General features: G+C 35.5%; 1 protein-coding gene across 2 annotated transcripts; it reads left to right on the forward strand.

The window, feature by feature from the left end:
* The first annotated feature begins 22 nt into the window (after window positions 1-22).
* On the forward strand, window positions 23-23,963 carry LOC127877887 (elongation of very long chain fatty acids protein 7-like). 2 transcript variants are annotated; one of them, XM_052424208.1, is made up of 8 exons: window positions 23-133; window positions 4,002-4,078; window positions 7,134-7,321; window positions 10,417-10,497; window positions 11,884-11,940; window positions 13,336-13,441; window positions 14,600-14,736; window positions 22,376-23,963. In XM_052424208.1, exons 2-8 carry the CDS (start codon window positions 4,021-4,023, stop codon window positions 22,577-22,579), a joined length of 831 nt encoding a protein of 276 aa, XP_052280168.1. In that variant the 5' UTR covers window positions 23-133; window positions 4,002-4,020; the 3' UTR covers window positions 22,580-23,963. The 2 variants fall into 2 exon arrangements, with proteins under 2 accessions (XP_052280168.1, XP_052280167.1); XM_052424207.1 differs by having other exon boundaries at window positions 50-194; window positions 22,376-23,962.
* The last annotated feature ends 338 nt before the right edge of the window (window positions 23,964-24,301 follow it).

Genomic DNA, 24,301 nt, shown 5'->3' on the forward strand with positions numbered 1-24,301 from the left:
TAAAATCACAAAAATACTTACATATTCTAACATAGTTTAACGGACTGAAGGCGAACCAACCCAGGGCGAATACATATCTAAGGCGAACGACCTGATACGGTTCCCACTTATCGATTGGTCCAGATTCTTGACGGTAAGAGACCGGCGAGAGTCTCCAGAACAGGCGTGGTGCTAATTATCCTGTCATTCAGAGGGTAAATTCCGCCAAATAATAAACTAAATTTACATAAGTTGGGTTTTAATTGGCCTTGAAGTTGCGATATAGAAATAGATGATACAATGGAATTAGATCTGGTAACACAATGTCTCACAAAGTCACATGAGGTCACAATATACTAAATAGTTTCCCTATATAATTCAATGTAAAAGCGACATCTTTAGGCGAAAATAAATGCAACATTTTGCACATAGAGACCCCCATAACCATACCTTTTCTCAAAGGCCATTCTAAGCGTAGTCGATTTATGCAATTAAAAAGATATGTCATGTACGAACCAAGAAAGAACGTGTCAACATTAAAAATCGACTGTTTTTACATTTTTTTCTGGCCGTTTTCTAGTGGAATGTAACCTTTTTCAGGGCAATGTTTTACTTAAGTCTTTAAGTTCAGGTATTAAGTAGTGAGCACCTGTTTATGCCCTGCTTCTTTCCCCAAAAGATAAAGCCAAAACAATAGTTTAAAGTGTACAACATGCCTTCGCATTGACTATGATATTTTTTTCAAGAGTACATCCCTACATGAAACAGTTATTAAGTATACTGTAACCATGAGCAAATCGTACCCCTGCAATCGCGTACATACTCATAAACTTATGAAGTTTTTTCACTTAAAACACCAGACTCCGTAAAATTTCCTTTCCGACATACTGCCTCAGTCTTCAAGAAACTCGGAGATTGTAGCCAGACACTGGGATATCAATAGATTTTGATAATATAAAGTCAAATCATGAAATGACTAATGGTCTTACATATTGAGGAGTTAAAATTAATGCCCCAGGGTCCTGTGTAGCACAGCTCGATTTTTGTAAAGGATGTCTTATGATTTTTTTTTAATTTGATACAAAATTAAAATGCCTATACATTTACTGGATTAAAATTGATAAATGTGTTACAGCAGTGAGATTTTTAAAAAATATTTACAGGGTTCTGGCTGTTTTTTTAGCCATTATTGTTCTTTTTCCTAATAGCCAAAAGGAACCCTTTTTTCCAGTTTAAACATTTCCAATCCATCATGATTTTATGCTGTTGAGTAATAGAAACTATTAGTCAAGAAATAGCTTTGAAGTTGCAATATCCATTGTTATGATATGTTTTTGTATTTCGAGTGTAGTCCTTACTCTCATAGTATTGCTCGACTGGTCATTGTCAGCTTGGATACTACTTACATGTACCCCAGGTACTCTTTTAAGTATACTAGCATGTATTCCCGCCCAAAATCTGATGTCTTAAAACGGGCTGCCGATAACAGTAAAACCATTTTGTTTATCTTAAACCAGGGTTTTTTTTTGGCCCGATTTTATAGCCGAAATTCGGCTATGTTCCCAATCCCAAAAAGTATACTTTTTTCCCAAAATGTGGCAAAAAATTCCCAATTTTCAAAAAAAAAATAAAAAAAAAATTTTTTTTTTTTTTTTTTTTTTTAGAAAGAAGTGTCTTATGCGTATTTTATCTCAATTTTAATTCAATTACATCTAACAAAGTATTTTATGAGTTTGTTCTTTTAATTTTAATGATTATAAAGTGTTATATCAAATTTAGTATTTCCCTAATTAGTGGACTTTTCGTGTGGAGAAAAAAAGGCTAATGAATGAATTTTCCCAATTTCATGAAAATGCCGATAAAATTCCCAATTCCAAAGCCGTGGGCTATCTTCCCAAAAAGTGGGAAAAAAAACCTGTAAACAAACTTCTCTTTAAAAAAAATGCATCAACATGTTTTATTGGGTATGAGTTCTGATAATATTGATGCCATTTAACAGAAACGGGCATACATGTGAACATAATAAATTTAAAAAAAAATAACAGACAACAACAGATTTAGTGTTAAAATTCCCGGGTACGTTTAAGTATATTTACCGTACCTGGGGTACATGTAAGTATACTTAACAGTACCCAGGGTACATGTAAGTAGTACCCGAGCTGACAATGACCAATGGAGTCATAGTATCGGTCCTCCTCATAGTATCATGCCTTTAACTAAAAACCTTCAAGAATGCTGGAAATTTGATGTATTTTCAATTTTTAGAAGTTATAATTTATTTGATGGTTATCCATGACTATAATGATGATCATTCTCATGATTTCTGGTGTTTGGTGGTCATGTTTATTTCAAATGTATATTTATTATCAAATGTTTTATATGCCGCTTATTTTAAATAAAATGTAAAAATATTTTAAGAACAACATTAGCAAGAGTTTCATTTTTCTAATAAGTTACTTTTTTTAGAACAAGCACATGCGCATAGTAACAAATCTTAGCAACCAATCAAAAGGGCTGATGCTATGAGACAATCGTACATGAAACAGATTACTACAGGAGCTATGTCTAGCCAGTATTTTGTCAAAACATTGCCGATTTAAATGCAGTTTTCCTTGTTATGTCCATGAATACACATTTCACTATAGATTGACATAGAACATATGCATGTATTTGTATTTGTTCACTTCAAAAATTCGTATGTATTCATTAAGAGTGCCGATACAACGGTTAGACACGCTGCTGCTAAAGCTTATCACCAATAATTCCAAATTTGTTCATGAAAAAATTATTTGTTTCTCAATTTAAAGTAAATTAGGATTCCCAATAGGTAGTTCTCACTCACAAAATGATGAGAGAAAGCCCTGTTATTTGCTCACCTGTCCTGAGCACAAAGTGCTCATGGTAAACATATGTGGTCTCCCTATATCCCTCTTTCATGTACTTAGCTTGTTGCAACTCTGGAGGCTACATTTTTCATAAATTTTAAATGAAACTTGGTAACACTGTAAATCTTTACAGTGAAATGGTTGGAATATTCCAAGTTGGAATATCGGTCATGGGCGTCCAAAAACTAGTTCACCATGTCAATTCTTATAAAAACCATTTGTCCACGTTAATGTGGCCAGCTTTATGACTTAATCTTTCTTAAACTTGGCCTGAATGTCTATCTTGGAAAGAATGTTTATCTTTACAATATCTAGATCAAGGTTTAATAATGGTAACATGCATGTATATACTAAGTCACCATATAAAAATGACAAATGTCCTTTCAGTGACAATTTTTATCCCCCGCCATAGGCGGAGGGATACTGTTTTGGCGTTGTCTGTTCATTCGTCCGTCCGTCTTTCCGTCCGTCCATCCGGCACTTTTGTGTAAGGAGCCATATCTTGGAAGTGCTTTGGCAGATTTCCTTGAAACTTGGTATGAGTATATATATGGATAAGAGGATGATGCACGCCAAATGGCATTGTACACCATCTGATAATAACGGAGTTATGGCCCTTTGTATCTTGAAAAAATGCTTTTTGCGTGTGTCCGGAGCCATATCTTTGAAGTGCTTTGATGTATTTAATTGAAACTTGGTATGAGTATATATATGGATAAGAGGATGATGCATGTTGGCATAGTCCATCAGTCCAGAAAACTTTTATGTCCAGAAGTATAATGGCGGGGGATATCAATTCAACAAATTTGCTTGTTTATACTAAATTCTGGTGGAATGGGGATATGCTCGCTTGAATGTAAAAAAAATCATTTACAGAAGCTGCAGTTAGTATTTTACTTACTATGTATAATGATTTGGCAAGTATAAAATAAATTAAAAATGTCATTATTTACCAGCAATTTATTTGAAATAATGTGTACTTTCATCTTAATTATGAACTATTCTAAACTGCTCCAGAAGATACAGTGTTGTGAAATGATTCGGTTATATATAGTTTGATACCTGCTGAGAACTTTTTTTTTCCCAAAATTTGAATCTCACCCCTGTTAAGTGTAATGTTTTTTCTTTTTCTTTCAGATAAATTTAAACCACAACCATGGATGGGTTTTACACAAAGGCAGTTCATTTTTATGATGAAGTTTTTGCCAAGAAAGGTATGCATATTGTTGTTGTAGTTTTTGCTATATTGATGACCTTTTTACAGGCATCTGTCGGCGTGTGGAGTGCATTGTCAATCTATAGTTTATTACCACTTAGCAATCTTAACGCAAACTTAACGCAATCCAAAAGATAACCTTTTTGGGATAAAGATAACCAAAGTCAAATACCTTGGCTACATCTTATAAAAATATGTATCCAAAACGTGCACCTGTTTGAATATCTATTTGTTTATACAATCACCAAAAAAAGATATCTTAAAATTGAAGTAAACAGAAAATTATGCGCTTGATAAGTTATCAAGATTCAGACAATTGGCTGCTGGGATATAACTTGTCTGAGATAGAATTTGGGTCACATTTGTCCAAAAACTAGGTCACCATGTAAAATCCTAGAAAAACTTTGTTTTGCTGAAAAGGCCCCATTTATTTCTCAATCAAGGTGAATGTTAATCTTGGAAAAAGAAGTATTAATCTGGGTGTGCATTAAAAAACCAGGTCAAATCTCAGAAAAAAACTTGCTACCACTCTTGAGGCCACATTTAGGACTCAGCTTGATGAAACTTAGTTAGAATTTTCCTCTATGCTAAATCTTAGCTGAAGTCTGGGTCATGTGCTTTAAAGAAAAGGTTACCAATTCAGATCGTGTGGATCGATGCATTTATGTAATCTTGTTATTATGCTCCCCTTCGAAGAAGAGGTGGTATATTGCTTTGCTCATGTCGGTCTGTCGGTCGGTTGGTACGTCCACCAGGTGGTTTCCGGATGATAACTCAAGAACGCTTGGGCCTAGGATCATGAAACTTCATAGGTACATTGATCATGACTCGAAGATGAATCCTATTGATTTTGAGGTCACTAGGTCAAAGGTCACGGTGACCCGAAATAGTAAAATGGTTTCCGGATGATAACTCAAGACCGCTTAGGCCTAGGATCATGAAACTTGATAGGTAGATTAATCATGACTCGCAGATGACCCCTATTGATTTTCATGTCACTAGGTCAAAGGTCAAGTTCATGTGACCCGAAATAGTAAAATGGTTTCCGGATGATAACTCAAGAACGCTTATGCCTAGGATCATGAAACTTCGTAGGTAGATTGATAATGGCTGGCAGATGACCCCTATTGATTTTCAGGTCACAAGGTCAAAGGTCAAGGTCACGGTGACCCGAAATAGTAAAATGGTTTCCGGATGATAACTCAAGAACGCTTATGTCTAGGATCATGAAACTTCATAGGTACATTGATCATGACTCAGAGATGACCCCTATTGATTTTGAGGTCACTCGGTCAAAGGTCAAGGTCACGGTGACCCGAAATAGTAAAATGGTTTCCCGATGATAACTCAAGAACGCTTTTGCCTAGGATCATGAAACTTGATAGGTAGATTGATCATGACTCGCAGTTGACCCCTATTGATTTTCAGGTCACTATATCAAAGGTCAAGGTCACGGTGACCTGAAAAAGTTAAATGGTTTCTGGATGATAACTCAAGAATGCTAATGGCTACGATCATGAAACTTCATAGGTACATTGATAATGACTTGCAGATGACCCCTATTGATTTTGAGGTCACTAGGTCAAAGGTCAAGGTCATGGTGACCCGAAATAATAAAATGGTTTCCGGATGATAACTCAAGAACGCTTATGCCTATGATCATGAAACTTCATAGGTACATTGATCATGACTCGCAGATGACCCCTATCGATTTTGAGGTCACTAGGTCAAAGGTCAAGTTCACAGTGACGCGAAATAGTAAAATGGTTTCCGGATGATAATTGAAGAACGCTTATTCCTAGGATCATGAAACTTGATAGGTAGAAAGATCATGACTCGCAGATGACCCCCATTGATTTTCAGGTCACTAGGTCAAAGGTCAAGGTCACGATGACCTGAAATAGTAAAATGGTTTCCTGATGATAACTCAAGAACGCTTATGTAGGATCATGAAACTTCATAGGTACATTGATCATGACTGGCAGATGACCCCTATTGATTTTCAGGTCACTAGGTCAAAGGTCAAGGTCACAGTGACAAAAAACATATTCACACAATGGCTGTCACTACAACGGAGAGCCCATAAGGGGGGCATGCATGTTTTACAAACAGGCCTTGTTTAATATATTATACTGTTTGTAAGTTTTAAATAAATTTTAAATGCATGTCTCTGACTGCAATAAATGAATTCTGTAATAGACCAATCAGGTTACTTGCATATTTTGAGTGGTGGGCTAAGGTTTAATTTACCCATGATGGAAGCTTTTTGGAGGTTTAAATCATATTTATCATTTAAAGTTTGCTACACATTTACTTGGTCAGCTTTATAAGTAGTCATTTACAATAACATTCAAAATTCAGTAAGAACACATTGTTTGCAGGTCACAGATTTTACTTAAATGCTCTGATACCAAATATAGGATAATTTTCTGCTATCCAGAGTTGAATCACAGCGATCTTTTATCACATGGATTTGCTTTTATAATGGAAGGAGCAGCAGATGAGGATTTTTGTTCAGATCAACAACAAATTTTTAGTGTACAAATATTACTAAAATAAATTGTTTTGCAATTTGTTCTAGATTGGTACTATATTTTAGCTAGACTGATTTCCCTTCATCTTTTTGTTTGTGCTTTTTCAAAAGCCTGAAAAGGCACAGGTTATAATACGGTATTGTTGGTAAATTGAGCTGAATGGACATTTATCCTTGCAATAAATGGGGATGAATTTAAATTGTTAGTTGTAAAACACAGATCCGTTTGAACAAATCTGTTTTACTTTTCCACTCAGATATGCATGCATTTGTAGGCCAGATTTAGAAAATTAATTAAAGGCATATCTTTCTAGATTCAAGTTTTAAAGGCTGTATTTTGGACCCTTAGGTACTGATGAGCAGCAAACAGCATCAGACCTAAGCAAACTGCGAGTAACAGGCAGGCTGTTCTGGTTTTATCCTGGTTGCATAAAGCCATTTTCACTTTGCTTCTGAGCGGGAAAGATTTAAATGCCAGCGTCTATCTATGTGTACAAATATACAAATGGTTTCCTTCCAGATCCAAGGGTGGATGACTGGTTCATGATGTCATCACCGCTTCCAAGCATAGTCATCTGCATTCTGTATGTGATTATCATCAAGCTTGGTCCATGGATCATGAAAGACAGGCAGCCACTTGGTTTGAGGAACGTCATGCTTGCTTACAACTTTGTCATGGTTCTACTCTCCACATTTTGTTTTGTAGAGGTATAGTAACATGTATGTTATTCTTCTATTTATTTGAATTCTTTATTAAGTCATTGTGGCTTTGAATCAGTAACAAAAGCTGTTTGCAAACATATTGATTTTGAATGGAACCTATATGATGTAGCAGACACACTGTTTGTCAATTTTACAATAAGTTAGAACAAATAAAAACCATCATTAGATGATGTGTTGCAGGCAGCACTTGTCTCCCTTACTCAAAGGTCAAGGGCACACTTTGAGATATCAAATAAACTTTACCATAAAACAGGTTGTTTTGACTGTTATTTTTTTATTCATCAAGCAATTTTTAAATAAATCTCCCCAAATGACCACCAACAGGAGATAAGTGTTGTTTGTATCCCACATCTCCCTACCTCAAAGGTTAAAGTCACACATAGAGGTTAAAAGTCACATTTGGGTTGTTTTTGACGTTACATATTGTGGGTTTTTTTGAGCCAAAAATGCAAATTGGTGGTATCCATGCCTTATGGACACCTGTCTTGTTATTCAAAAACATCATTAATACTATGACTACGCTGAAGCACCCTTTTGTAGTTTTCCTGGGATTTGTTCATGTTGAACCTGACTGTTTTAGCTTACATGAGCACAAAGTGCTGATGGTGGGCTATGGTGATCCTCCTATGTCCAGCTTCCATGGTTGTGTGGTGTCTGGTGTGCTGTTTAAGTTGTCAACGTTTAGCTGTTACCACTTTAGAGGACACATTTTTATCCCCACGGTAGGATGGCATATAGCAGTTGAACTGTCCGTCAGTATGTCAGTCAGTCTGTTTGTCCGTCCGAAAAAAACTTTAACATTGGCCATAACTTTTTATGCCCCCCGGTAGGGTGGCATATAGCAGTTGAACTGTCCGTCAGTCAGTATGTCAGTCTGTCCGAAAAAACTTTAACATTGGCCATAACTTTTTAAATATTGAAGATAGCACCTTGATATTTGGCATGCATGCGTATGTCATGGAGCTTCACATTTTGAGTGGTAAAATTTGAAGGTTTACATCATCCTTCAAGGTCTAGGGTCGAAAAAACAAAGTCAAGGGAAGTAATAAGCTTTAAATGGACATAGTTATCTTACCTGCCCACGTCTATATTTTTGTTAAATAAATCAAAGCAGTGCAGTAGGCGGCATTGTGTTTCTGACAAACACATTGTGGTAGAAGGTCAAGGTCATCCTTCACAGTCTACGGTAAAAAATACAGATTTAAAAAGGGAGAAAATTATTAAATATTTAACATAGCCACTTTAAATATTTGGCATGCATGTGTATCTCATGGAGCTGCACATTTTGAGTGGTGAATCTACAGTCACGGTAGTGGCTTTTAATTATTTGCTACTAAACATAGAGATTTGTTACAGACAATTATTTTCAAGGGAAGTAATTTATATAATTATAAATCTCATATTATATATTTCCTTACCAAGAATTGAAGTTCTTTTCACAGTTTCTGTACAGATTTATTATTTTGATTATTTTTAACCCAAATGATTGATTTTTCAAAGTTTTTTTTAAATAATATAATTTCTTTGATTACATACCTGTGGAATTATGTCCATAGATACATGATCAACTCTGGCTATGATCTCTTTTAAACCACAGGCCTTGGTTGTCAGTGATGTCTGACATTGGCCATAACTTTTTCAATATTGAAGATAGCAACTTGATATTTGGCATGCATGTATCTCATGGAGCTGAACATTTTGAGTGGTGAAAGGTGAAGGTGAAGGTCATCCTTCAAGGTCTAATGTCAAATATATGGCGTCTGTCCGTCCGAAAACTTTAACATTGGCCATAACTTTTTCAATATTGAAGATAGCAACTTGATATTTGACATGCATGTGTATCTCATGAAGCTGCACATTTTGAGTAGTGGAAGTTCAAGGTCAAGGTCATCCTTCAAGGTCAAAGGTAAAAAAAAAATTAAAAATTCATAGCGGCGTTCTCATGAAGCTGCACATTTTGAGTGGTGGAAGTTCAAGGTTATCCTTCAAGGTCAAGGTCATCCTTCAAGGTCAAAGGTAAAAAAAAAAAAAGTCAAAGCGGCGTTATCATGAAGCTGCACATTTTGAGTGGTGGAAGTTCAAGGTCAAGGTCATCCTTCAAGGTCAAAGGTAAAAAAAAAAAAAAAAATTCAAAGCGGCGTTCTCACAAAGCTGCACATTTTGTGTGGTGGAAGTTTAAGGTCAAGGTCATCCTCCAAGGTCAAAGGTCAAAAAAAATAATTTCAAAGCGGCGCAATAGGGGGCATTGTTTTTCTGACAAACACATCTCTTGTTCATATAATCTTGATGAAACTTGGTCAAAGTGTTTATTTAGACAATGCCTATAAAAATTGTGTACCACTCTAGAGGCCAAATTTATGGCCCAATATAAATAACACTTGGTCAAAATGATAATCTTGACATTTTCTAGGCCAAGCTGGAATGTAGGTCACATGCAATCAAATGTCAAAGTCTTTGATTAAAAACTAAGATAAACCTTGTAACTACTGTACTCTAATACTCTGAATGCCAAATTTATCCCTCAATTTCGATGACACTAGGTCAGTTATGTCTCAAAACACTAGATCACCAGGGGTGGTATTCCAGAAACGTCTTATGTCATTCCTTAAATAATTTCACTTGAGTTCAAAATAACAATGTCTTTTATTTCTTTACTAGTTAAGGAATCTCATGGTTCTTTTGGTATTTCTAAAATAATATTGAGATAATGATGTTATTTTGATGTAATTCTTGATGCCAAACTATTGCAATAGGAAATGAAACAGTTAAGAACATTTCACAATTTAACGATAAGAATACAATTTAACTTAAGATGCTTCTGGAATACAACCCCAAGTCCAATCTGAGAAATCATGTTGCCATTCTAAGGCCACATTTATGAGACAGCATTGATGAAACATAATCAGACATCTATCTTGACAAAGTGAAGGCCATCTTTCAATCTGGTATATGTGTGTTCAAGAACTTGATAAACTGGTCAAGTCTTCATCAATAGGTGTCAGTAAACTCAGGTGAGGGTGTATGGGCTATCATGGCCCTTGTGCTATGTTTATTATCCACTGTATACGTGCTATTTCCAGTTTGGAGTGGCGGGCTGGTTCACGGGGTATTCATTTGGCTGTGAGGAGGTCGACTACTCCAATTCTCCCAAAGCCTTACGGGTGAGTAACATGCAGTATGTAGTGTGGTAGATCTTTGTTAGGAAATCGTAGAAATGCATGATACTGTAATTGGTAAAAATGTGTGATACTTTAAATAGTATAAATGCTTGCTACTTTATATCGTAGAAATGCTTGTTACTTGAAATTGTAGGCAAAACATGATACTTTAAATGTTAGAAATGCTTGATACTTGAAATGCTAGAAATGCTTGCTACTTTGAATATTAGAAATGCTTGATGCTTTCTTGTAATGAAGTTCTCTTAGGTTTTTCAATAAATAATGTAGCAACCTTTTTTTTACACTCTACTTGTTTTGAACACCCGATTGATATATAGTATTTGTAAATTCCTTGCTTTTGCATATTAGGGAACATAAATTTTTTCAAAATGTTATCACAGCCCAGCTTTGAACGGGGCCATGTAGGATAAAAAAGGGTCACTAGGTCAAATTTAAGGAACAGCATCTTAGATGCCACACTAACTTGGTCACAACATTTATAAAATCATCTAGGATAAATTTCTTGACCGGTCATCTCGATCACTAGCGCCTTTTAAAGAAAAAGCTTCAAAACATTTATTTGAGGCAATTATTTATGAATTTTCAAGCTGATTTCTAATGATTTCTTTGATAAGTGAGATGTGATTCCAGTCTTATGAAAAATATGACTTCCATGAGGTGCTGCTCTTATCCTGAATGGTTGTAGTAAAACCATTTGAACACACTTCAAACCACATTTGTATTCAGCTCATATTAAAACTTATGATGATAGTAGCGTTGTTATGATATCTGGGTTGAGCTGTTAACTTCAAAGTACCTTTTGTTTGTTTACAAACATGGCTGCCAGGTGTTTGGGCTTTTTATCCCCAGCCATAGGTAGAGGGATATTGTTTTGGCATTGTCTGTCCGTCAGTCTTTCCGTCCGTCCGTAGCCATGTCTTGGAAGTGCTTTGGCGGATTTCATTGAAACTTGGTATGAGTATATATATGGATAAGAGGATGATGCACGCCAAATGTCATTGTGCACCATCTGTTAATAAGGGAGTTATGGCCCTTTGTATCTTGAAAAATGCTTTTTTGAGTGTCAAATATAACACTTTTGTGTCCAGAAGCATATTGGCGGGGGATATCAATTTAACAAATTTGCTTTTGTTAAACAGTACCTGCTCAGAACAGTTAAGTTTCTTGGGTCCGGTCTCAGTTACGTGTGTAACTCTTTTTGTCCTCTTATATCTTAAAAAAGTACGAAGTTAAAATGGTTGATGTTTCTTCATTGATAATGTATCATATGAAAATTGTTGTATTTCTTTTTAGAGTTCCAGGTGAAATTTCAGCAAGGATTTTTTTTGACCTTCTGAATTATTTTTGAGAATATTGTAAAAATTTCAGATGGCCAATGTATGCTGGTGGTTTTACATGTCAAAGTTCATAGAATTACTGGATACTGTAAGTACATGATTTATTGTCTATTTAAACAACAACAGATCTATGTAATTTTCGCTATTTATTTGGCATCAATAATGAAAGATGTGTCCCTTGAGAGGTCATGTATTGATGACCTCTTCATTGATGGATTATTAATATCAATCATTTTGAAAGCATAAACATAGAAAACTACTGTTGATTTATAGCACTTGTAGTAAACAATTTTTGCATGATATTATAAAACGTTTTTGTATGTTTAGCTCACCTGCACATCATGCACACGACATGCTTTTGTGATCACCTTTTGTCCATTGTGCATCCTATTGTGACCTCTAAAACAAACAAAAAATTCTGACAAGGTTTGGCAGCCGAGCGTGGCACCCGTTATGCGGTGCTCTTGTTTTATATTATTTTACATTAACTTCTTCATTTCTACACCGATTTACTTCAAATTGATACTGAACATCTCTTATGACAATACAGTAAATCTCAACTATGCATGGCCCCATAACCAACCCTGGGGTGCCCGGCCCACATAGACCACGCCCACCCAAAATTGCCTTTTACTATAACTTCTTCATTTCTACACCGATTTACTTCAAATTAATACTGAACATCTCTTATGACAATACGGTCAATCTCAACTATGCATGGCCCCATTACCAACCCTGGGGCGCCCTCGCCCACTTAGACCACACCCACCCAAACTTGCCTTTAACTATAAATTCTTCATTTCTACACCGATTTACTTCAAATTGATACTGAACATGTCTTACGACAATACAGTCAATCTCAACTATGCATGGCCCCATTATCAACCCTGGGGCGCCCCCTGGGTCAAACATGCGGCGTGGGGATACGCTTCGGCCTCTGCCGCGCCATTTCTAGTTGGAAACTGGTTCAGGTGGGGTAAAAAACTAGGTCACTAGGTCTGGTTAAAACTAAAGCTTGTGAACACTTGAGAGCTAACCTGGGATAAAAAGTAAAGGTCACTTGGTCAAATAAAAGACAAGCACTCTGGAGGACATTTAGTGCAAAATCTTCATGAAACTTGTCAAGAACATTGTACCCAATGAGTTGTCAAATTAATTTAGGACTAGGTAATTTGAGGTAAAACAAATAAGGACAGTAGGTAAATAAAAGCTTGTGAACACTGGAAATCTTATTTGTTTGTGCAACCTGCAGAAAACGTTCCGTGAATATTTGTTCTGTTGATTTCTCTGACAAGTGAGATATGGTTTCTTTCTATAACAACCATGGCTTCAATGAGGCCTGGCAGTTTGCCTTTGTGTGAATCTTTGTGAAAAGTACCTGCTAAGAAGATGTAAATTCCTTGGGGTCTCAGGTGAGTCATCCCCTTTGTTCTCCCAAATCACTCAACTGCTTTCTATGCCTGATGATGTATATTCCTTTTAGATCTTCTTTGTGATGAGGAAGAAGTTTAACCAGTGCTCCTTTCTCCATGTCTTCCATCACGCCATCATGCCTGCCTCATGGTGGTTTGGGGTCAGATTTGTACCAGGTAAGGCATCAGTATGGGAGATACTGAGATAACACAAACAAAAATATGTATAATATTAATACTGTGCCCAAGGTGTTAAATTGCCATACATTTGAAAGACGAACAGTTATGAAATGATTGATAGTCATAAGCAGTTCTTTCTCTTGAAAATCAACTATCAGAAAAGTTGAGAATGTATTTACATTTTGTGTGAATTCCAATTTCCTAATTTGTAAAATGTTGAAGGGGATTAAATGTAACCCTTTTCTGTGCATGCATGTCCAATCCTTATAAGTGATTTAGTTCATGGCTTATAGTCTTGTTTTTAAAGATCAACCTTGCTATCTTTAGTGCTTGCATTTATGAAAATTCGGAAGAAATGCATATGTTATTATTGTTTTATAACTTTCAAAGTTGCAGCCATAGAAGTTTCATAAATTCCAGATAATTCGTAAGACTTACCATTTCTTACTCTTTGTTTTTCAAAATGTTCACATTGGTGCAATCCCTAATAGAATTTACAGAATTTATAGAAGTAGAGGGTCTGAAAAAAGCATACAACATAGAGTGAAGATGCAAAATAATAGTATGTGAAGTAGTGATGTAATGCTGTGAAAATTGTAATGTACATGAGTAAATCACAAAAAACTGTCTAAACTTCCAAGTACCTGGAGCAAAACAAATTGAGTAACAAGAACTTGCCAAACTTTAGCCCTTTGCATGCTGGGAAATTTGTCGTCTGCTAAAATGTCGTCTGCTGAATTTCTAAAATTAGCATTTTCTTCGATTTTTTTTCAAAGACTACTATCAGAATAGAAAACAGTTTGGATCCTGATGAGACGCCATGTTCTGTGGCGTCTCATCTGGATCCAAACTGTTTGCAAAGGCCTTTAAAATTCGGTTCCAGCACTGAAAGAGTTAATATTCACAAGTTAACCCTTTACCACTCATATACCCATTTTGAGTATGTGAAAATCATACTGTATTATGAGCCTTTCTTAGTAGATTCCAGTGTTTAAAGACTTCACTTTCAACCCTAAGATACTGATAGGCGCAAATAGCATAGCACTGTTTCTGTGCAAAATACTTTGTCTTTAAGCAAAACAAAAAGAGAGTCAAATAAGTGCAACCTGTTAGTTATCACAATTCTATTGACACTTTATATGTGTGTGTTTGCAGGAGGTTTTGGTACGTTCCACGCCCTGCTGAACTCCTTCATCCACCTGGTCATGTACACTTACTACTTCATGGCCGCCCTGGGACCCAGATACCAGAAATACCTCTGGTGGAAAAAATACATGACCAAGATGCAGATTGTAAGTTCTGTGTCAATACTTATGACTATTTTGAAGGACAATGATGCTGGAGAGAGTTTCATAAATTAGTTAATGATTATCTTGTGATTTCAATACAGGTCATGTCCCCAAAGAAGCCTTATTTTAGAAATAATTATTGTATAACAGTGGGTATTTTATGTGTCAATTATTAGTTGGGGAAATAAGACAGTCCTATTCCTAATCTCAGAAAGTATATTCCCGTATTTGATGACTGTCTAGAATTCCAAATGGAAGGTTTAAAAAATAAAAACAAAAATCAACATTTAGTTCATTTATCTATCCAACTCGATACGTTTGAACTTAATAAATATTATATTGGAAAACATTGTAGTGTAGATTTTTACTTATTTGTTAGTGAAGAAACAAACAGCACTAGTTTCCCATTTATGTCAAAACAATGCACTTTTAATGAATTCATAGAGCCTCGTCCTTATTCCCATAATGGTGAAAAAAAGTGTATCAATATAATTTAAGGTATAATAGTCTATAGGTTATAGGAAAAAGATGTTCAACTTTGTGAAGAAAGCATGAAACTTTGTATATAGCCATTTTAAGGTATGCTGAATTAAATAAGATGTGAGGACACGCGATTGGATAACTCTCTATGCCCTAAAATGAGGCACCAAAAGGGGGCCTATTTTTTATTTTTGAGCAACAGGATAGAAAACAAAAACAATACATATTTTTGTCATTTACTATTGTTTCTTTATCTAAAAATGTATCAATATTTAATATATCAAACATTTTTATACTAAGAACAGAGTAAAATTACAAAAAAGAGGCCCCAAAAGGGAAAAAATCTAAAATAATGGTTTACATAGACATTTAATGCTTAAAAATGTCCACTTATTGAGCTTACATATAATATTTAACTAAATTGATCTTAATAAATGTCCTACAACTTTTTAAATCCAAAACTAAACAATTCCTGCACCAAAATTAATTAGGTCCCTAATGGGGAACACTTAAGTCATACCTCTCTGGTAATGCAAATAATACAAATAATGTTGAATCACTGGACGAATAAAAAATCTTAAAATAATTTATCATTTTGGCATTGTTAACATCTCATAACAAGTATTACATATTTAATTATTAAGGTTAAAGCCATATATGAGGCCCTTCATGGGAATATACTAATAATTGTTTAGTGCATATTAGCTTCAATACTGAGTATGAGTAAAATGAGAACATGATTAAGCCAAACAATACCTAATATTATTTTTTTCACAACTATTCATAAACTTCAGTTCATATCAAATGCATGATATAACATATAATAATTATGTTTCAATAACAAGCAAACTAATTAACAAATGAACTTGATCAAGTCTAAACAACTTCAGTGTTGACTATGTTATCTTAATTCGGTGAGGTTCTTGTAATATTTGATATTAGTAATTGTCTCCTAAACAATGATAATTCAATAGTCTGTTCATGTATGTTTAATGCATAATTATACACAACTAAAATGATCAGTAGATTAAAACTCGGAATGAGGCCCTATTATTGGTTTATCATGTATGCCGGTATTATCTAAACATATCATGAAATGTATTATAGATAATTCCATTAGTTCTATACGGCAGTAATTTATTTTTACAAATATGGGATAAGAGCTAAAACTCGGTTATTACTACTAAATGATATTGTACTGGTATTCATATCATATAAACCTATTTATAATAGAGTGATATACTTAAATGTATCTAGTACTTTTGGTATATACTCGTATTATGCAAGTATCTTATTCTCTTACACAAAGGCCTTCACAATGGCACAACTGTGCACCGAGTAAATTTGCCTTGATGCATTTACATCTACCAGAGCAGGTTTTTTTACAGTTGCATTTGATAAGCTCTCTACAACTCAGAACAGAACTCCAAAATGGAACCCAAGTGTCATTGTTCTTGATCCATCCCCAGTCACTAGGATTAGGCAACTCAGGATTCGCAATCATGGCTTGACCCCAAACGTGACCTGCTTGATACACTGCCCTATTAACATGCTGGACAAGTGCGCATCTGGTAGGTGGAATGTTTTCAATCTGTCTATTTCCTTGAGAAAAGAGATGCTTCCTAGCTTCTTTTACAGATGCATTGGATGAGGTTTTGCTGTACAATAAGATTATGTATCCTTCCACAACTTTGAAATCATCATCTGTCACTGACAGTAAGGGACTTGACAACATTTAAATACTGGAAAAAGTTGATGGAGCGTAATGAATAGCGTGAATGCCGTCTTTTTACCAATGCCTGCAAATGCAGAGACGATATCGCATCCTGACAATGCATGAAGAAATAAAAGACCAAACAAAACATCTTTGCCAAGACATGTGGCTATCAAATGAGCTGGTATGTACCTGAAATGTTTGGCGTGTCCAAATGCTAGCCACAGTTCACAATTTTCAAACTGACTGATGGTGTAAATCGTTAGCACTAAGACATCTGTGTCAGTTACATGAAGCATTACTCGCTTGTAGCCTTGTTTATACCCATCCACAGCATGCAAAATCATACGAGAATCAGCGTCCTCATGGTTGCAAGGCTGGATATTGCTTATATCTGGTTCCACTGGCTCAGTGCTGGTGTTAGCAACTTAAACATTCTCTCTAAAAGTGGTCAGAACCACCTTCCCTGGTGGTGTTTTCAAAAGACTAATTTGTGTTGCCTGAAACTCGTAAAGTGTTGTTTTGTTTTCATCAACCCTTAAGAATGATTTCCAGTTAGCAGGAATTCGAGTCGATCCGTTTACTCTGATTCTATCACCTGTCCCTCGACTGTGTCTAGTATGTACTTTAAGGCTGTCAGGTCTGTAAGTATTCCATACTACATCGATCGTGTCGACTGACATTAGCTGCTTAGATATATAAGGTAATACACGCTTCAATGCATAATCACTGAACGTCAGAACTCTCTTGTCTGACCTATTGGGATCCAGGGACTAAACAATCGCAGCACCATCTTTTATGCTAACCTCTACAGGAGGACTCATCTCTGGCGATTCATCTTTTCTTTCTAGACACTTCAGTAGGTCTGCTTTACTACCTAGTCTCATCTTGTTATTTTCTGCTATAGATGGGGGCCATGCATGGTTTTCGTGTTCAAAAAAGGTGCCTAAATCACCGTCTCTCACCTGACATAAAATATACATTCTAGAAAATAATTGAATGTCACTTTGTATACTCTTAACTTTTGATGCCTTTGCCTCTCTCTTTCTGGACCCAGTTTGAAAAAGGGGAAGCGATTTTTTAGCCGGATTTTTTTCGAAAAAATCTCGGCTTATAGATTGATGTTGTCGGGCGGGCGGGGGGGGCGGGCGGGGTGGCGGCGTGCTCGAAAATGTTAAAGTTCTTATTTCATGGTATAACTTTGGTATGCTTGGACCTAGAGTCTTCAAACTTGACATGAAGGTTGGCCAGGATTAACAGATGACCACTGGTCATTTCAAGGTCATTCATTTGAAGGTCAAGGTCACTGTGACCTTCAATATAAAAAATGTTAAAGTTGTTATAACTTTGGTATGCTTGGACCTAGAGTCTTGAAACTTGACATGAAGGTTGGCCATAACTAGTTAGTAACCACTGGTCATTTCAAGGTCATTCATTTGAAGGTCAAGGTCACTGTGACCTTGAATGTAAAAATGTTAAAGTTCTTATTTCATGGTATAACTTTGGTATGCTTGGACCTAGAGTCTTCAAACTTGACATGAAGGTTGGCCAGGATTAACAGATGACCACTGGTCATTTCAAGGTCATTCATTTGAAGGCGAAGGTCACTGTGACCTTCAATATAAAAATGTTAAAGTTGTTATAACTTTGGTATGCTTGGACCTAGAGTCTTGAAACTTGACATGAAGGTTGGCCAGAACTAGTAAGTAACCACTGGACATTTCAAGGTCATTCATTTGAAGGTCAAGGTCACTGTGACCTTGAATGTAAAAATGTTAAAGTTGTTATAACTTTGGTATGCTTGGACCTAGAGTCTTGAAACTTGACATGAAGGTTGGCCAGAACTAGTAAGTAACCACTGGACATTTCAAGGTCATTCATTTGAAGGTCAAGGTCACTGTGACCTTGAATGTAAAAATGTTAAAGTTCTTATTTCATGTTATACTTTGGTATGCTTGTACCTAGAGTCTTCAAACTTGAAATAAAGATTGGCCAGTACTAGAAGATGACCACTGGTCATTTCAATGTCATTCATTTGAAGGTCAAGGTCACTGTGACCTTAAATGTTAAAATGTTAAAATTGTTATAACTTTGGTATGCTTGGACATAGAGTCTTCAAACTTGACATGAAGGTTTGCAAGCACACTTAGATGACCACTGGTCATTTCAAGGTCATTCATTCTAAGGTCAAGGTCACTGTGACCTTGAATGTAAAAATGTTAAAGTTCTTATAACTTTGGTAGGTAAAAATGTTAAAGTTCTTATTCCATGTTATAACTTTGGTATGCTTGTACCTAGAGTCTTCAAACTTGACATAAAGGTTGGCCAGTACTAGAAGATCACCACTGCTCATTTCAATGTCATTCATTTGAAGGTCAAGGTCACTGTGACCTTCAATGTTAAAATGTTAAAATTGTTATAACTTTGGTATGCTTGGACCTAGAATCTCAAACTTGACGTAAAGGTTTGCAAGCACACTTAGATGACCACTGGTCATTTCAAGGTCATTCATTTCAATGTCATTCATTTGAAGGTCAAGGTCACTGTGAACTTAAATGTTAAAATGTTAAAATTGTTGTAACTTTGGTATGCTTGGACCTAGAATCTCAAACTTGACGTAAAGATTTGCAAGCACACTTAGATGACCACTGGTCATTTCAAGGTCATTCATTTCAATGTCATTCATTTGAAGGTCAAGGTCACTGTGAACTTAAATGTTAAAATGTTAAAATTGTTGTAACTTTGGTATGCTTGGACCTAGAATCTCAAACTTGACGTAAAGGTTTGCAAGCACACTTAGATGACCACTGGTCATTCAAGGTCATTCATTTGAAGGTCGAGGTCACTGTGACCTTGGATGTAAATATGTTAAAGTTGTTAATACTTTGGTATGCTTAGACCTAGAGTCTTCAAACTTGATATGTCAATTCAAGTTCATATTTGTGACCTTAAATGTTATTGTTGTTCATGTATATGCATGCATTCAAAACATAACACAAGGTTTGCTCATGCCTTGAAAAGTACTTACATTTCATTTTGACCTTTGAACAATATTTCAGTAATTTAAGTATTGCATTGACAAAAACACGAAAGGTACTTTCCTGTCATTTAAATAAAAAATCCGGCTTCAATGCGGTCATCTCCGACCGCGGAACTCTTGTTCTTTATTGTCTCGTAAAAACCTTTCATATTGTTGCTTAGACGTTCAACAATCATAGATTCGTACTGAGCATTTCCAATTGATTCTGCTGTCTTGACTGACATGATTACCTCAGGAGACATGACAACTTTTGTGTCAAGTGTATAAAGGTCTGATGTGTCTTCTTCAAAGGGATTTCCCATATCATCTATTGTTTCGACTAGCTGGCGTACCTTAGTCTGAAACTTTTTTTGTTTAGTTTGCTTCTCCTAATGGTGTTTCGTATCATCTGAATTGTCTGTATTATCACTCGCTTACATAAGAATGCGTAATGTTTCTGGTGCAGACACCATCCATCTTCGAAGTGCATCTGGACTTTCGGTTAGTCCAACGTATCCACCGTCATCCTTTACTATAGCATTCTGCCGCTCATGAATTTGGTCGTGAGCAAGTGCTAAAAATCTGTGTTTAGTTTTATTTGTTACAAAGTATCCTCTTGTGAACTCTTCGTTGACATCGATACTTCTTTCTATAAGTTAAATTAAATCTTGTGAATGGACAGGCAGCCAACGAGCATAACGAACATGGTCCATTGCAAACATCCATGGCACCATCTTACCTAGGATTTCTACATACATCTCGTAATTAGCCTCCCTTTGAGATTTCATAAACTGTAAAAACAGTATTTCAATCTCCATTGTTTTTTTCCAGTACGCAAATTGAGGGTGGAAATTATCCATCATATCTGACCACTGCTTACTTTTCAGCACTATCTGTGACTCTTTCGGTATACTCTTTATAAGCTTTACACTTCAATATATAAAGAGCAGCTACCATCACTTGGTGGGCCCACTGACCACGTGAAGTACTAACACCATTCTTAATGCTGTCAGCTCTACCAGCCGTGGCTACTCCAGCTGTGGTAATTGCTGTAATCCAACCACTATCATATAACCATTTACCAAGGACTTTCAAAAATGCCATCTCGATGTGTAGTCCACCCATCATTATAAAATACTTTCTCTCACGGTATTCCTCTGGCCATAACCAATGGATCTGTTTTGCAATAGCATACAGTGGCTGATCTACAGTTAAGACAGGGGTCTGAAAAGGATTCTTGTACTGCGTCGCCTGTTTTATAAAATCCATGCCATGCTTAATCATAGCAAATCACCATGAAATTTCTTTGCAAGAAAAGTTTGGGTTACAATCATGACAATACTAAATTTACATGTATGTAGCAGCTTATCAGTTTATTATTATAAATTGACAAGAATTCTATTAAGTTTATTTGGCATACTATTTATGCTATCTAAACTTGTTTATATGAACATAAATAGATGTACAATGAAAAAGTAAGGACTATTTAATTGTTTACTTCTTAATAATTTGATATCATTATTATATGTGTATATAACATAATTATAATTATGCTCTGAGATCATTGCATACTCATCGCATATATACATGTTTAAATACTTTCAATTACATGGTGTAATTAACATTAATTAATATGTTATTTAATTCAATAATAAACTATGTACATGTTCTGTTCTGTTCTTGATATTTTAATCCATCATTCAAAAACAAGCACGATGCTCTTTATTAAAATGTGCTTTAGTTAATTAATATTATCTCTTTGATACAAATTAGCCCGACAAGATAAGGTTTAATATAATGATTTACCTAAAGATTTGAAATGAAGGTAAATACTAGATGATACGGGTATTAAATATATTTACTTCTAATGTTATAGAAGTTTGTATATGTACTAAAGGTGATGTACTTATAATCTCCCCTTTCAAGAACGAATTTGGAGGATTATCATGTAATGCATCAATGAATACCAATACAATTTCAACAGTTCACGCACCTCTCTTTCATAATATTGCATTATTTAAACTTTCAAATCATTTTAACACAATAATTGTGACATATAGCAATTTCAGGAAAATCTCAATCTCAGAAAAGCCGTTGTTACCTCCCTTTTTGAAATTGGTTTAAAAGTAGGTTCCCGGACAGATAGAGCGTGTCCTCACGTCTTATCTTATTAAGGGTATATTAAATAAGCTTCATACACATGTTGGTGCTTTCTTCAGAAAGTTGAACATCTTTGGTATTTTATGTGCCATAACCTATTCACTATAAGATAAAGATGAAGATGAAAAACAAGCGAAGAAAAAATATTAGTGCAATACTTGTCAAATACTCACCTTATACCTACAATCTCTACACAATAACGACATAGTACAAGTACGTAAATACCCATCCGTAAAACATTGGATGTAAATACTCTTTTGTGATTCCAGATCCAGTTTATCCTGGTTACGGTCCACTCAGTGCAGCTCCTCTGGATGAAGGACTGTCGCTACCCACGCCTGTTCGCGTACTGGATACTCGCCTATGCTGTCATCTTCCTCGTTATGTTTGCCAATTTCTACATCCAGGCATATAAAAAGAAACCCGGTACCAGCTCGGAGTCCCATACCAATGGGAAACAGAAGAAACATTGACGCGAACCTTGTTTAGTCAGTTTGCAGGTATCAACATTCAGGCTTTTAAATAATTGTAATAAATTTAGCAAATGTTTTGCAATTGTTTTGTACATTAATGTATACTTTCAAAACTATAGAGATTTTTGTTGCCATGCATTATGTATATGAAAATCAGCACTGCATATTCACGCCATTAAAAGGTTACCAATGTAAACGAAGCGGAACACTAAGAATACCACATGCAAGCCATAATCAAATATTGCCATTGTTTATCAGTACCATTTACACAGACCAGAGCTATTTTAGATGAAATTTTATACTGCTTATGCTTGTAGGTCCATATGTAATCTTTAATAAACCAGCATTTTCAGCTTATTCTTTTAAGTTTTGTTAGAAGTAAGAACATGGAGTTTCTTAACTGAAGTTTTTATACAATTTATGAAGTTTGTTAGCAATTCTTGTTAACAATGATTGTAACATATTACATTTGTTGTGCAATTGTAAGCAAACCATTTTACATTATGATACATGATTATATCATGTTTGCATAATTTTGATGTTATTTTATTTTCTGTACCTTATTGACCTTGAACAAAATAGGTATATTCTTCTAGTACCGGTACTGCAATTTTATTACTGTTGACAGTCATGTATTTTGTTATTCAATTTTTAGCTCACCTGAACACAACGTGCTCATGGTGAGTTTTTGTGATCACTTTTTGTCTGTTCCGTCGTGAGGCGTCAACATTTGCCTTGTTAACTCTCTAGAGGCCACATTTATTGTCCAATCTTCATGAAATTTGGTCAGAAGATTGGTCTCAATGATATCTTGGATGAGTTCGAAAATGGTTATGTTCGCTTGAAAAACATGACTGCCAAATGGCGGGGCATTTTTCCTTATATGGCTATAGTAAAATCTTGTTAACACTCTAGAGTCCACATTTATAATCCAATCTTCATGAAACTTGGTCAGAACATAAGTCTTAATGATGTCTTGGATGAGTTCGAAAATAATTATGTTTCCTTAAAAAAAAATGGCTTCCAAGGGGCGGGACGTTTTTCCTTATATGGCTATAGTAAAATCTTGTTAACACTCTAGAGGCCACATTTACTGTCCAATCTTCATGAAACTTGGTCAGAAGATTCATCCTGATAATATCTTGGAAGAGATAAAAAAAATGATGCCGTTTGGTTGAATAAACATGGCTGCCAGGGGGCGGTGCATTTTTACTTATATGGCTATAGAAAAACCTTGTTTACACTCTAGGGGCCACATTTATTTTCCGATCTTCATGAAATTTGGCCAGAAGATTTGTCCCAATAATATCTTGCAGACCTGTTTACTTCTACGGATTCGCCGTAGTTCCTACGGATTATTGGGCTAAACTACGCACTACGGATTTGTACTGAAAAACTACGGATTCATCGATCAAAATGGTCAAATTTCAGTTTTTAATCCTACTTTCGCTTATTTTCGGTCTTAACGGGTAATGTACCAATCATAATCATTTTGGCACTTGCATAGTAAAAAACGTTGAAATTCAAGCCTCCCGGAGAAGGAGTGCTGATCAAACTTGTCAAGTCGTCACCGAACGACAACTGACTTGCGTATTGGTTCGCAAATTTATCCGAATATGTATGATTTTACGTTTCTATCCAGTATACACATCTCTCTTTCTATTGCGGATAATACCGACGATAGTATCAGGATTGAGCACGCCTGTTTTTACACACGTCCAA

Source organism: Dreissena polymorpha, chromosome 4 (assembly GCF_020536995.1).
Source record: "Dreissena polymorpha isolate Duluth1 chromosome 4, UMN_Dpol_1.0, whole genome shotgun sequence".
In the NCBI taxonomy this organism is placed as follows: domain Eukaryota; kingdom Metazoa; phylum Mollusca; class Bivalvia; order Myida; family Dreissenidae; genus Dreissena; species Dreissena polymorpha.

Bases quoted from the DNA above. Each gene is read 5' to 3' on its own strand.
- LOC127877887 (XM_052424208.1), top strand. From the start codon at position 4,021: ATGGATGGGTTTTACACAAAGGCAGTTCATTTTTATGATGAAGTTTTT. The intron at 7,322-10,416 runs GTATAGTAACAT...TGCTATTTCCAG, and splicing joins CCACATTTTGTTTTGTAGAG to TTTGGAGTGGCGGGCTGGTT. The intron at 13,442-14,599 runs GTAAGGCATCAG...GTGTGTTTGCAG, and splicing joins TGGGGTCAGATTTGTACCAG to GAGGTTTTGGTACGTTCCAC.